We start from the raw sequence: 15,623 nt of genomic DNA, 5'->3' as shown, positions 1-15,623 counted from the left end.
CATGGTTACGCAGGCCTGCAAGACAATATACAAGCTGCCAACCATCAACTGTCTCTCAACAAAGACCAAAACCTGATGGGCACCCTTCCCTGCCCAGTTGGGCACCTGCCCTCTTGGCAGCCAGACACCCTCTACTCTTGGGGTTCACCCCCCACAGTCCCCTTCCAGGACAGTCAACATACATTCAAACCTGCAAGAGAATCAAAGGTCAATATCTTCCTATAAATTGTCCTTGTCTCTTTGGAGCCATGTCCATGAAGATGCAGGCATAATCTAAGTCTATTACACAGTATTGTGGGAGCTCCCGGCAACAGGAGTGATCGCGAGCAATGTTACCAGCATCAGGCAGGTCAAGCACGCTGTAGCTTGAGCTTGAGCGGGTGGCGTTGATCTTGATCGACGCTCCATTTGGTGACGAAGTCTTCCCGGATCACGGATGGGTCCGCTGACCAGACATGAGTGTGATGGACCCAGGTCGCTACGCCGTCTACCTTGAGAGCGGTGGGGGTCGTCAGCACCACAGTGTAGGGACCCTTCCAACGTGGTTCGAGGGTCTCCTGGTGGTGCCTTCTGTCGTAGACCCAATCTCCTGGTCTGTGCTGATGAGGAGTTGGGGTTGGGCTGGTCTCGCACAGATTCTAGGGCCCGTTGCCTTCCTTTCACAGGCAGGGGGAGGGCCCATGAAATCTCTGCCCTGAGGAACTGTGAGCCCCACACTTAAATGTCCCAATCAGACTAGAAAATCCACAAATACCTTTTAAATCTACCCCAGAATTTCAAAATCCCAACCCAGCACAGAATATCAAATAGCAAATCAAAGTTCTCAGCAAACAAACAGACAGAGATGTTTACTAGTTAGGCGGGCCGATTCCACCTCTGACAGAGAGCAAGCGCCCTTAGGGAAAGATCCCAGCGGCCGCTCAGGGTACTTTGCTATCGGTCAGAGCACTCAGCCTCAAAGAAATCATGCCTGTGGTTGTTTTTTTTTTTTTTTTTTTTTTTTAGACACAAACAGAAATTTCACTAGCTAAACAATTTTCAATAAAGACAGATAACATTTCCCATTAAAAACTTTGAATCACCACAGGAGAAAACAAAACAAAACAGGAATAAACAAAAACACTTTTACACAGGCGCATGCCACATTTACAGCACAAAATACCAACAGATAACCTAGTTTGATTAACATATTATCTAGAGCCCGTGGGTAACCTGGGTTAAACTTAGGCATGTTATCTAAATTACAGTCCTGGGTCTCCAGAACACTGAGTTGATAAGTTAACTGGAGCCCTCTGATCCTGGGACAGCTATGCCGTCCCTCCCAGGCAGAGGAAAAATGTGCCCTCTAAGCCCAGTATGAAACCAGTTTCTACCTGACTTTAGAAATTGGATTACTGCTATCAGTCCCTTTTAAGACTTTGACATAAGCTATTTAACTTTTGTTTAGGGAGGGAACATATAACCTTTAATTGCCCTTATTTTAAGGAAAGCAGGGTTTTCTAGATTTAAGAGATTAGCTTTAAAATAGTATTAAATAAATCCGTGAGGCAAGCACACTTCCTGCCCCATAAAACTCCACCTTAAAGCTCCACCCTTGACTAAATCAGAGGGAGGGGCCTTTGCTGTTTCAATATGGCGGCCCCCAGGGGAGCGGCAAGTCATGCGGCTGCCAAGTCATGCAGCCCAAAATGGTGGCTGTCTACACTTTTTTTTTTGCAAATCAGGACCAATAAGCAAAGGCATTTAGTTACCAGAATTACACAAATTTTCCCAATTCAATCCGAACCTTAAACTTTTAGCTGGCAAGTCAAAATATTCAGCATTTCTCAATCAGTCTAGAATCTAGCTAGCATCCTTTTTTTTTTTTTCCTTTGGGTAAATGATCAGTCTTGGGCTCCATCCTGCACATCTGCAAAGAGACTCTAGCTCAAAACTCTATCCAAAATCGGACAGTGCGCGCATTAGTTTTAAGCCAGCTTTTCTCTCTACACGTGCACGGAAATCCCAGACGCATTTACTTGGGGAGGGGGTGACCTGTTTTCACAGATCCTCACTCAGATGCCCACCTGACCGAAGTCGTGGAGCCACACAAAGGGGGGGAGAGGGCAGACCCCCTCCCTCCACACTCACACACTTTCACCAGACATTCACTCAGAGTTTAAACAACAACTTCCCAACTCCTGAGGGAGCTCTACAGCCTCCCCCAGTCTCCTTGAAATGATCAATCACAATACCCAAAGGAGCAGTCTGAGTCCGTCCCATCGTCCCATAACATCCGTCCAGTAAGTCCACAGAAAACAGAAAAACACAGACACAGACAAACAGAGGGCCCCAAAGAACAGCCTTCCAACTCCATGGAAGCAACTAGACGATGGCCTTACGCCAAACCGGCGGGAGCGACCCGCCTCGTCTCAGATTCTCAGATTGAGGGGGTTCCTACAGACCTTCCGACTCCGCGGAAGCAAAACTACACCCCTCCAGATGGAGGGTCGAGGCGTCCCCCGACTCCTCCCGCCCTTGATCCCCCCGTGCGTCCACTTAGATCATTGCGGGCGATTACAGATTTCAGAAGTGAGCTCACACAGAACAGATACAGAACAAGTCCCTGAACAGAGGCAGTAGAAAACTGCCTAGGAATGCTTCTCTTCTACCATTTTTCAAAGATAGGCCAGATTCGAACCCTTAGCCAGTCTGAGTTTTGAAGGTGAGTACCATCTAGAAGCCATTCCTCCAGATACAGGAAAAGTCCCTTAGAGATAACATATATCACACAGAACAGAATACACAACACACAGACACTTACCGCGGCCAGTCAGACTCTACGGATTGGGGGGGTCCCTCAATGGTTTTGGGGATCCCGGACGAGCCCCCAAATGTTATGCCCAGATTTCAGGATCCCCAAGAAACCACATCAGGGAGCCACCAGTCCGATGCAAAAGCATAAGAGTCTTTATTCGAGCTAGCTCGGCTCCCCCACCTTGCCGACGCAGCGACAGGAAGCAGAGAGAGAGATAACTCTGTGTGGAGACCGGTTATATAGGGGGAGTTGGAGGAAGGGGAGGAGAAAGGACTGTGCTCTGCCGATTGGCCAGGCACAAGTCTGTGTCTTGTTCCTGGGTGTGGCTAGCAGAGGCTTAGACTTCCGGGAAGAAGCTCCTTGCCAAGCATGTGGCCAAGGTAAGATGGAGCACTTACCCTGGGGCAAGGTGGAGGGCGTAGCCCTTACCCTGGGGCAAGGTGGAGGGCCTAGCCCTTACCCTGGGGCAAGGTGGAGGGCCTAGCCCTTACCCTGGGGCAAGGTGGAGGGCCTAGCCCTCGCCCTTTCATTTAGCACATGGTAAGTGTACAATAAATATTTGTTGAATGAATGAATGAATCAATCAATAATAAAATTTAGTGATTAAAGTGACTGTTTTAGGTGCTAGAGTCCAAGGAGCATCATGGCATATAGTTTTAATAACTGGCATTCTTTTTTTTTTTTTTTAATATATTTTATTGATTTTTTACAGAGAGGAAGGGAGAGAGAGAGAGAGCTAGAAACATCGATGAGAGAGAAACATCGATCAGCCGCCTCCTGCTCATCTCCCACTGGGGATGTGCCCGCAACCCAGGCACATGCCCCCGACCGGAATCGAACCCAGGACCCCCCAGTCCGCAGGCTGATGCTCCATCCACTGAGCCAAACCGGTTTCGGCAACTGGCATTCTTTGAAGAAAAATTCTGAAAACTGACTGTGATTGCTATACAAAGAATGAATGTTCCCTTGTCTTTCTTCCCCTGTATTAATTCTTCCCTCACACTCTCCTTTATTTGAAACCCCTTCCTAGAAATGCTCTCCTGTGGCTGCCAGTTTGAATGAGATCAATGTCTAGAAAAAGTTAAGAAGAAAATAAATGTAGATGGAATTGCAGGACAGATTTTTTTATTTTTGTTAATCCTCACCTGAGGATATATTTTTCCATTGATTTTTTTTTTTTTTTTTTTTGAGAGAGAGAGTGGAAGAGAGGGAGGGGAAGAGAGGTGGGGACGGGGACAGGCATCAACGTGAGAGAGACACATCAATCAGTTGTCTCCCCCACACATGCCCTGACCAGGGCAGGGATCCAACCTGAAACCCAGGTATGTGCCCTTGACCAGAATCGAACTCATGACCCTTTGGTGTGCCGGCCGATGCTCTAAACGCTGAACACCGGCTAGGGCACAGGACAGATTTTAATGACACTTTATTTTTTTTTGGTCCTTATGATAAAAGTTTCTGATTGGTCTTTCCTCCTGTTCTCTTAAAGTCATAATCACAAGTACTCATTAATAAAAAGTTTCCAGTCCTGGTTGGTGTGGGTCAATTGGTTGAAGCATCATTGTCACTGGGTTCTATTCCCAGTCAGGGCACATACCCAGGTTGCGGTTCATTCTGGTCAGGGAACCTACCAATCAGTGTTTCTCTCTCACATTGATGTTTCTCTCTCCCCCACCCCTCTAAAATCAATTTTTAATAATTCTAAAAAAATACAAATTTATTTTAAAACTAAATAAAAATTTTACATAAGTACCTATACAAAGCTAGAGTCAAGATGTGGATCAAGAGAACTGAGTTAAAAACGATGGGCCAGCACATATAGATCCTCTGTAGCTAAGGGATAAGGTAGATCGTCTTAGACTGGAATCATGAGGCTCCCTTGGCATCTGAGTTTCTAAGGTTATTTTGCTCCTGTGGTTCTTGTTCCAATTCATTTCTCATTTCATGAATTGCATGAGCATTCTCTACCAGACCTCCAAAATGTAAGTGTTGGCAGTGTCTGCAGCTCCTGCTGTGTGTCCATTCTGCCCTAGCTGAAATGTTGCTGCTTCTCTGGCCTCTTTTGACTCTTAGCAACAATACCTGCAGAACAGTTGCTATTTCCCTACTAGAAATACCTAGAATGGATAAGAAATGATGGTCTTTGTGGTAGTGTCCATATCCAAAGCACTTCCTGTCTTTGTAGCCCTAGTGGTGACTTCCTGTGGGTCACACCCTGTGGACTTGGTGTTTGGCAAGGGTGTGAAAAGTGTACTGTGACCTCAGGCAGCTTCATCCTCCTGGGACATTTTTTAAAAATTTTATCTTTATTGTTGAAAGTTTGACAGATGTCCCCTTTTCCCCCCATTAACCCCCCTCCCCCCCTTTACCCTTCTCTCCCCCCAGGCCTTCACTTGCTGTCTGTCCATAGTTATGCATATAAATTCTTTGGTTAATCTCTTCCCCACCCCCCTGCCATCCTCCTGGGACATTTAATAAACCTGGAAATGAGGGGTGGGTGGCTGCAAGTTGAATGTTCTGACCACAGTCTCTCTGATTGCAGCGTTGCCTCACTCACAGAGCTCTCCAACTGTCAGCAGCACCTGCACTAAAGTGCTCTATTTCACTGACCGGTCACTTACACCCTTCATGGTCAATATACCAAAGAGGTAAGATTTGTGGAACTATTTCTCTTTTTAAAAGGGCAGGAAGGCAGAATCATTAGTTACTGCCCATCCATCTAACCAGCTAAGAGGTGTTTGAGAAGCTGTATGGTGAGGTGAGGAGAGCACAGGACAGAGATTCTAGTTTCAGCTTTACCAAGGGCATTACAAGGGACAAGTCATGATCTGCTAGGCACAGACATAACAACTATGCTTCCAATCTTGATATGCAAATAGGCTTCAAGTTAGGAAAATAGTTTGAGTGCTCAAAATAGTTCCTGCTGATAGCCATGGATTGCTATCATTGATCTTTGTTACTATTTGATTACTACAACTACTGTATTGAGAAATCATATTAAAAGAAACTGCAAACACTGGGCCAATATACTCCCTTCTAAGGTTAAAGGCTCTGAAATAAGATATTTAAGCTGTGGAACCAACTACTGAGAAAAGTAGTTTCTCAGATATGAAAGTGAGGATTTCTCTTTCTTAGAGAGTCTGCTTTTACTTGGTCTGGGTTAGAAGGGAGTTCAACAAATTAGATTTCAGAGACCTTATGTCTTTTATCCAGAGAAAAGGAAGAGAGTGATTTGGCTGTTACTGAATAAATCTATTTTAAATTCTCAGATCACCCCATTTGTAATGCCATTTTTATTCCCTATTGGTGACTGGCTCCCTAACCTCTGCTCTGTAGAATCATCTGGGTTATCAGGGACAGTGACCTAACGAAACCAAACTATTTCTGTCTCAAGAGACTTTGGCAGGGGCCTGGGTTTAAAGCTAGCCTTATCTTTCCAACCTGTTGATAAACAGTCTATTTTAGAGCTCTATTTGTTGCAGGTTGGGGGAGGTGACATTGAAGGATTTTAAAGCAGCTATTGACCGAGAAGGGAATCACCGGTATCACTTCAAAGCGCTGGATCCTGAGTTTGGCACTGTTAAAGAGGAGGTACAGTGTTCCTGGGGAGTCTGGGTGGTATTATTGGTCGTTCCTTAACCCCAAAGCCTTCTACTCAAGGACTAGTATCCAGAAGTACCTGAGTTCCCTAACCAGGTCAGAGGAACTTCCCAAAGCCTCAGACCAGTCTGACTACTCTAGACTGAGAAGGTCAAGGAGTGGCCCAAGAAGTTGATAGCTGCTTTACTTCAAGGACTTAATTATTTTGACCAAACTTGTATAGAATTTTTATTTTAAGAAAAATAAAGGACCTTCGATTGAACAAAAGCTTGGCTTTGGGGTCCCTTTTGTAATTGTAGTCAAATCTTAGAAAACTTTCTGCTTCCTCTGTAGAGCAAAATAAATAGGCAGGAATGTGGAACTGGTGTATATAGTGGTGGTAGTTTCTCAGATATGAAAGTGAGGAACTTCTGAAAAGTCAACTGTACTTATTCTTAACACCTTGATTATTTTCTTAGCCTATGCTTCTCTTTATAGCCCATCTGCTAAAAATAGACTTTTTTGTGGAAAAGAGTTTTAGGTTATGGAACACTATAAGTGCTTTCATTGTAGTTTTAGAATGAAGAGGGTTGAGAAAGCCAGTATTTTATTTTGTAAATAGTTCCTCACTGAAATGTTTTGGTTTTTTAAAATATATTTTTATTGATTTCAGATAGGGAGAGGGAGAGATAGAAACATCAATGATGAGAGAATCATTGATCGGCTGCCTTCTGCACGCCTCCTACTAGGGGTTGAGCCCGCAACTTGGGCATGTGTCTTTGACTGGAATCCAACCTGGGACCCTTCAGTCTGCAGGCCAATGCTCTATCCACTGAGCAAAACTTGCTAGGGCCTCGCTGAAGTGTTTTAATAACCCTGTTCTATTAGTGGCTTAGTAAATGAATTGAATGAATGAATGAATGAGTGAAAAGAACTGCATGCAAACATGTTAAGATTGGTCTTTCTGACCAATTTGTCCCCCATTCTTGTTTTAATGTTTATACTGCTGCTTTCTCCTGAGAAGCCCAATGTACTATATGGCTCCTGATTTATGAATTCTTATATTTCTATGAGCAAGGTAGTGTTAGGGATGCTCTTACCATTTTATACATATGGAACTAAGACTAAGTAAAAAGGCTAATATGCAAATCAACCGAACAGCAGAACGACTGGTCACTGTGATGTGCACTGACCACCAGGGGGCAGATGCTCAATGCAGGAACTGCCCGCTGGTGGTTAGTACGCTCCCACAGGGGGAGCACTGCACAGCCAGAAGCCAGGCTCATGGCTGACGAGCGCAGCAGGGGTGGTGGGGGAGCCTCTCCCACCTCCGCAGCAGTGCTAAGGATGTCTGACTGACTGACAGCTCCCTGACTGCAAGAGGGTGCAGGCTGGGCTGAGGGACACCCCCTGCCCCCTGCCCCCGAGTGCATGAATCTCATGCACCAGGCCTCTAGTTATATATATATATTTTTTTTTACCCGTTATAACTTTAGGGACAAAACCAAATGGACATAGACTCTAACTCTCAAACTCAAAGCTTTTTATTATTATTATTATTGTTTGTTTGTTATTCCTCACCTGAGGATATCTTTTCCATTGATTTTTAGAGAGGGGGGAGGGAGAGAGAGAGAGACAGACAGACAGACAGACATTGATGTGAGAGACACCGGTTCGTTGCCTCCGCATGCATCCCGACCAGGCTTGGGATCAAACCTGCAACCCAGGTACGTGCCCTTGACTGAGATCAAACCCATGACCCTTTGGTGTGCAGGTCAACACTCTAACCACTGAGAAACACTGGTGGCCAGGTCCTCTATGCTTTCTTATCCTTTATATTTGAGGTCTCATTTTTATCAGCAGCAGTTATTTAATGAGACTTCCTATCTTAGTGTTCTTTTTTTCATTATGGCTTTTTTTCTTTCTCCAGGTTTTCCATGATGATGATGCCATCCCTGGATGGGAAGGGAAAATTGTAGCCTGGGTAGAAGAAGACCGTGGGGAGAATTAATTCTAAGTATTGGATTTGGGCTGATGGAACTTGGCATGCCCTGGCTGCTTCACTCAGGAACGAGAACTAAAACTAGAATACCCTGCAAAGTTTCTAGTTCGTGCTGCCAAAATGGAAGCTTCTCCAAGTGTGACAGCCACAGGCCAGTCGTTTCTGTGCCTGATGTATGTGGTACTTAAAATCCCTGTCCAAATGTAGACCATGAATTCATCTGGAGTTCCTTGTCCGTGGGAACACAGTATTTTATTCTACTCTGAGGACAACAAACCGATGGCCTTAACCAATAGGATGGACGATCTCGCTCCTGTAGGGGCATGGCTGCTACTATCTGGAACCTGGGAATTGGATGCATCACTCTGCTGTGTTATTTCAATTGGCCTCAGTGGTTGCAGCAATCAGAGTCCAGCAATTATACTCACAGACAAGGCAAAGATACCAGCTTTTTTGCTTCTTTGCAGCTATTACAAACCAAGAATAACTCATGGGGTGGTACCAAAGATGAAAGCCACTCGTCAGGAATCTTTTGGATTGGACATGGATGGTACTGAATTGTTAGTTGGATGGAAAAAGGGCTGCCCATATTTGTGCTATACTGTGCTAAAACCATAATTAAGTAAGACCTCGGGCTGCCTCTTGTGTCTTAACTGGTTCTGCAACTTGTCCTTTAGCCCACAGGGCATAGTCCATGTACTGCTAGTTTTCTCTGGGGACTCTTCAACTTTAGAGCCATTTTTTTTCCCTTCCAACTGATGAATTTTATATTTGAAAGGAATAAGGAGTGAAAGTCTCCTTAAAAATCCAGGCGGGTATGGAAAGGTGCTGCTACCCATATCTTCTTGACTTGCTTTCTCTCATGACTTTCTTTAGCTCATGGCATCTCCTTTGCAATTAAAAGGAGACAGACCATTAATTTCAGTATTTGTGGTTTATGAAGTATTGAGCATGAGTTACTGATCTGCCCTTCTTTAGTTCAAGGCCAGAGTTATTTTTTCATATATTTAGTCTAGAAGGCTGATCCTTTTAGGGCACAATAGAAACCATGGGGCATGGAGCATGAGTTGTAAATGGCAGGGCTGATTCTGGGTGAAAAGACCTAGAATCCTTTTTCATGTGTAACATTGTCAAGTGTAAAGTTAAAATAGTTAAATTTCTAGAGATTACTCAATAACTTGGGTTTTCTCATTCACTCATCAAACACTATCAACCAGCCATCATGTGAGAGAGAGAGAGAGAGAGAGAGAAAGAGAGAAATATGTTTGCCTTCCAAAAGCAGTCTGCCTGTGACCACCAATGTACACTGCCAACCAGGAGAGTTGGGCAGGTCAGTTCTGGGTTCTTGACCTGTCTGTCTCTAGTTCATCTTCCCTTTTCTGCCATTTCAACAGACTACTCACTCATTGGAGCTCTGAGATGACATTTGGTTGTTTTATAAAGATGTGTTTGGAGAATTCTTTTGTACTCATTTGCTTTTTTGTCTGAGAACCATGTCTATTTTTATAATGAGTGTGCGTTCTGTATATCCTCACGTTCTGTATACTGTGTCCATTGTCTGGGGAACCCAGTAGCTTTTATATGGGCTCTTCTTATCAGCCCTTGTGGTTTCCGAATGAGCTTTATTTTACTACAAGCATACTGATAACTCCTGTTCCAGTTCTACCTGTCATAGTGTGGAGGAAGGTTTACATAATCTATTTGATCTTCTAGCAGACAGATCAAAAGACACCTGCTGTCTTCATGTATGTTTACCTGGTCTTCTATTGAAGGATTTCTCATCAGAAATGACTGTCAAAACTTGGGAAAGTCAGTCATAAATAAGAATAACTCATTATGAAAGCACTCCGGTATATTCTCAGTTTATTTTCCCCCCAGAAAGTCTGGAGAAAAAGTCCTAATGTCACTAATTTGTCTGTTGCATGGATTTTAGTGTTTTGCTATAAGACAGCATGAGGGTTATCAGGCCAAAATTCATTACTGTATTTCCAGTACAATTTACCTTGAGTGTCTGTCTCTTAAATCAGTTTGTACTTGTCAGTTTTCTTTCAGCAAATGTTCTTACCATCATGTAGAATTTACCTTTTCAGAGAAAATTAAATCAGATAAAAATTTCAAAATTCTCTAGCTTTTTTGTTTTTTTATCTCTATGTCCTTTGGAAAAGGAGCTGCATGGCCTTAGTGCCTCCATAGAAAGCAGAAGTTGAGTTCAGGGGAGAAAATGAGATAATTTTTTCCCTTTAGCTCATCGATCTAATATGCACTAAGCACCCCCGTTACAGGATGTCACCCCAATAATTCTTGTGTAAAATGTGTTGGTAATCTTCATTCCAGTTCCTAGAGAGAGAGAAGCCTTCTGGGAGGAGTGTGCATTGAGTCATACTGGTGTGAATAGTCCCTTTTGGATATACTGTGGCTGTACTCTAGGAGGTCTCTTGACTTACTCGAGTCTTGTCCCCTAGCGGCTTTTGTGTGGGGCAGCCCATCCTGTGACTGCTGAAGTTCTCTTTCTTTGAGAAATCTAAGGAACTAGAATGTTTATAGAGTTCATAAAATAATTTTTATATCTTGTTAGATTTTTTTAAATGATCCTCTTATACAAACTAGTCTATTCAAAAACTCAATTCCTTTAAAAGTTTTCATTTAAAAACAAAATAATGTGCTTAGCCAGTTCCCTAATTAGCTGAAAGTGGAACACTTTACAATTCGTACCTAAATAATTCAGGTTAAACTCACTTGAAAACGACAACCCTACTTATTGACCAACTTTTCAGCTTTTTTTGACCAGGATGATTGTAAATTAGGGAAAATATCTTATGCTCTACATCCAATCCAAGAGGACTCTAAATTACTTAAAAGCATTTAGGTCACAATAATTTTCATTTTTTCCTATAAAATAAACATTATGATTGCACACTTCTATTGTCTGAATTTATGTTAAGAGTTATAGCTTGCTTAAAATATATATGTAAAATTATATTTTCTTAGAAACACGAATGTTTGCAACCATTGCTTTCAAAGAGATTACCATGTATTCCCTGTTTTACAATGTGTTTTCATAAAGACCATGGTTATACCAGAGGCTTCTGATTATCAAAGTGATAACCAGTTTTAACCGCCTGTATATACCAGATCTGTGAACTAATTTAAAAACACACCACCACCAAACTATGAATAAAATGGAGTTTGCAAACCAAATACTATTAATCATTTTCACTTGTGTTTATTGACTGAAAGTAATCAATAAGCAATTTACATTTAGTGAAAGTAAATTTCCTCAAGTGATCTCCCTGGTAACATGTTTACTCATTACTTGAGTAGTAGAGATAAGGACTACTTTATTGCTACAGATATTTTACTATTGGTATTTCCAATATAAGCACAAAACAGATTATTATAAAAGAGAATTCACTGATTTAGCACTTATTTTGAAACTATATAAAAATATGCAAATAAGAACTCAAGAGTGCAAACCTTTTTAGAGTTTTGAGTTTTCCTTTTCTTTAAATTCCTTTATCAATCTGTTTAGGGGAGTTCAGACCTATTCTCTCAGGACTGATTTGAGGAATGTAAGAATTCCTAGCCTATCTCTGGGGTCAACTTATTATCCCGGGACTGTTTGACCTGTGCCCTCCTATGATTTAGCTATACCTGTCAAAAGTAAATTCAGCCCTGGCTGAGTTGCTTGGTTGGGAGTGTTGTCCCATGCACCAAAAGGTTTGGGGTTCGAGTTGGGGCACCCAATTGATGCTGTTTCTTTCTCTCTAAACATCAGTTTAAAAAATACTTATCCTTGGGTGAGGATTTATTTATTTATTTAAAACACATTCTTGCCCTAGCTGCTTTGGCTCAGTGGATAGAGCGTCGGCCTGGGAACTGAAGGGTCCTGGGTTTGATTCTGGTCAAGAGCATGTACTTTAGCCCTAACCGGTTTGGCTCAGCGGATAGAGACTCGGCCTGCAGACTGAAGGGTCCCAGGTTCGATTCCTGTCAAGGGCATGTACCTGGGTTGCGGGCACATCCCCAGTAGGGGGCGTGCAAGAGGCAGCTGAATCGATGTTTCTAACTCTCTATCCCTCTCCTTTCCTCTCTGAAGAAAATCAATAAAATATATTTTTTTTAAAAAAGAGCATGTACTTTGGTTTCAGGCTCGATCCCCAGTAGGATCAATAAAAATATATTTTAAAAATAAATCCTATATAATAAAAGACTAATATGCAAATAGACCAAACTGCAGAACAACCAAACAGCATAACAACTGAACAACCTGTCGCTATGACATGCGCTGACCATCGGGGCGCAAGCGGAACAAGGTGGGTGTCGGCAGCAGGTGGCAGACCATGGAACATGGTGGGTGTCAACTGTGGCAGGATGGTGGTGGGAATGGCACCAGATGCCTGACCAGTGGGTCAGACCAATGTGGGTTCAGCAACATCAGTACTAGTGTTGCAGGCAGTTAGACAGACATGAGCAGAGCAAGGACCATGGGCCAGGTACAGAGGTCACCAGGGTGGAAAGACCCAGGTGCCTAGCAATGAACAATCGCTTGTAGGGTGGGACCTCGGCCACAGGGTGACTTTTCCTCCCTTAGCACTGGTCCTGAGGTTTGGACCCCTGGCCTTTCCTCCTTAGAGATGACATTGAGGCTGCAGTAGTATTTAAGCAAACATTCTTACCATCCAGGCCCAGATAAACAAAATCAGCCATGGCTGACATCAGGACCAGCTGCATGGAATAATGACCTCCCTGCCCTGGAGCTGGCCAATCAGTGGAGACCACAACTCTGAATGGACAAACCTGGAAAGCTACTGAATATTTCATTGAAATCTTCCCGTGGCACCTTCTCTAAAATTCTTAGGATGGACAACCCAGTGTGCTCTTCCTCCCGGAGCACGCCCATGCTTTTCCCTTCCCCATACTCCTCCTGGCCCCAGGCTCATTACCCAGGCAGTTTGGCTCTGTAAGAGAACATTTATTGGGTAAATCACAAACATAGAAGTAATTCCTAGAATAAATGGGCTTAGAAAACAAGTTATGGAGGTAAAGGAAGGGCCCTGAGAGCTTGGGAGTGAGGAAGCTAATGGTAGCGTGCCTGGGGCAGGGATGGGGAGAGGGTTAGGGAAAGGCGTGGGCGTATTCCCAGGAGGGCGAGTGCAATGGTTCCTCTGTCCTAAGGGTTTTAAGGGTGGAGATTTTAGGGGAGGTCCCAGGAGATCTTAATAGAATATTTTTGTTTGTTTTTTTTTTAAATATATTTTATTGATTTTTTACAGAGAGGAGGGGAGAGGGATAGAGAGTTAGAAACATTGATGAGAGAGAAACATCAATCAGCTGCCTGCTGCGTACCCTCTACTGGGGATGTGCCGGCATCCAAGGTACATGCCCTTGGCCGGAATTGAACCTGGGACCATTCAGTCTGCAGGCCGATGCTTTATCCACTTAGCCAAACCGGTTAGGGCTGTTTTTGTTAATATTAAGCAGTTTTCCAGGTGTGTCCTTTTAGGGTTGTGGTCTTCACTGACTGATTGGCGGGCACCAGGGCATTGGCTCAGTGGATAGAGCATCAGCCCTCAGACTGAAGGGTCTGGGGTTTGATTCCAGTCAAGGGCACATACCTCAGTTGCAGGTTCCCTGGCCCTGGTCCCTGGTTGGGGTGTGTGCAGGAGGCAACCAATTGATGGGTCTCTTACATCAATGTTTCTCTCTGTCTCTTCTCCCTTCCCCTCTCTCTAAAAAAATCAATGGAAAAATATCCTCGGCTGAGGATTAACAAAAAAACAAAATCAAAGCAGCTGGTTCTGAGATCAGCGATTGCTGGTTTAGCTTATTTCTGGAGCTAAAATACTACTGAAGCCTCAATGTCATCTCTAGGGAGGAAAGGTTGGGTGGGGGCGGGGGGTGGCTAGGAGAGGAAAAGTCACACTGAGCCAGGTTCCACCCTACAACTGATTGTCCATTGCTAGGCATCTGGGGCTTTCCGCCCTGGTGACCTTCTGGCCCATCGTCCTTGCTCTGCTCATGTCTAACTGCCTACTACAGAAGTATACATTTTAGGCATTTCAAAATCATTACTGTTAACATAAAAAACCACTGAAACCTGTAAAGAATTTTTGCGAGTTTATTGGAGCCAAACTGTCGACATATGCAGGGAAGCAGAACCTCAATGAATTGAGGTAATGCTCTGGAGAATGGCGGGTTACATCTGTATTTATACATTGCAGTCAAAGGAGGGACGTAGGTGGGTTACATGAAATCCATTGGTGATAGACTAGAGAGGCGGGAGAAAGCAAAGCAGGGAAACCCCTGGGATTGGATAAAAAGTAAAAGGATAGACACAAACTTAGGTGGGTGCAGGAACAATTAACGTAACAATGAAGGAATTTGTGGTATCTGTCCTGGAGCCCAGGTTGTGCCCCAAGGGGTCCAGAAAAAGGGAAGTTACAAGTTACCCAGACATTTCAAGGGTTTGTTATCACAGATGCAAAAAGACAGATAGGCTCAGTTAAGGTAAAAGTTGACCTTGTCAGTGAAGATACCGGCCTAGGATGTAACTGCCCACCATCACTGCTTTTAGTTAAAGTTTAATTTCAGACCATCCTTTGTGGTTACTTTAGGTCTCTGAGTTTGCAAGACTGCCACGCGGGCCTTCCCTGAGCTTGTCAGGTCAGCATGTGGCCCCTTTCGTCCACATTACATTTTTGTAATAATTTGTAAAATTATAAGCCCTTTCACCAATCACAATTATTCCACTGATTCTTCCAATTGTTGTTTTTACATAATTTAACAATATAATTGCTCTACTCTAAATATTATTTCAACTATGCCTTTCCACTTAATCTGGAAATTTTATACAGTACCTCTCAATTGTATTGCCTGCATATTATTTTGTTAGGCAGCTGTGCCTGCTTAGTCTTTTCCTCATTTTTGTAGTTATGTTTTTTCCATTTCTTTTTGTTATAAAGATACTAAAACCTTTTTTCCCCCTTGTTTTGAGTGCCTCAAGGACACTAGAATAGGATATTTTTCTTTTTTGAGAGGGAATGTAAACATTTTTTCCTATTATTTCAGACAGAATCGGGCGCGTTCAGGGTGGTATGGCCATAGACTCCTATTATTTCAGATTACTATATTGCTGCTATCTCTAAAGCAACCAATGGTTAGTGCCCCCAAAGGAGACCATCTCTGTTTCTGCAACCTCATTAACTCTGGGTCTTTAGACTTTCAAGTTTCTGATTTAAGTAGGTG

The 15,623-nt window shown here is 43.3% G+C and overlaps 1 protein-coding gene across 6 annotated transcripts in view; it reads left to right on the top strand.

Annotated features, from left to right (window-relative positions):
* DIXDC1 (DIX domain containing 1) overlaps positions 1-11,576 on the top strand; it is a 79,723-nt gene extending 68,147 nt beyond the window's left edge. For all 6 annotated transcript variants that reach the window (XM_070426056.1, XM_070426060.1, XM_070426059.1 and 3 more), the window contains 3 exons: positions 5,340-5,445; positions 6,280-6,388; positions 8,307-11,576. In XM_070426056.1, coding sequence (XP_070282157.1) covers positions 5,340-5,445; positions 6,280-6,388; positions 8,307-8,387 — 296 coding nt within the window. In that variant the 3' untranslated portion in view covers positions 8,388-11,576. The remainder of the gene's footprint in view (positions 1-5,339; positions 5,446-6,279; positions 6,389-8,306) is intronic.
* The last annotated feature ends 4,047 nt before the right edge of the window (positions 11,577-15,623 follow it).

Source organism: Myotis yumanensis, unplaced genomic scaffold (assembly GCF_028538775.1).
Source record: "Myotis yumanensis isolate MYYU_CA2020_CCGP unplaced genomic scaffold, mMyoYum1.0.hap1 SCAF_10, whole genome shotgun sequence".
In the NCBI taxonomy this organism is placed as follows: domain Eukaryota; kingdom Metazoa; phylum Chordata; class Mammalia; order Chiroptera; family Vespertilionidae; genus Myotis; species Myotis yumanensis.
Note: the sequence above shows the minus strand (reverse complement) of the source record. Positions and strands in the feature narration are given on the sequence as shown.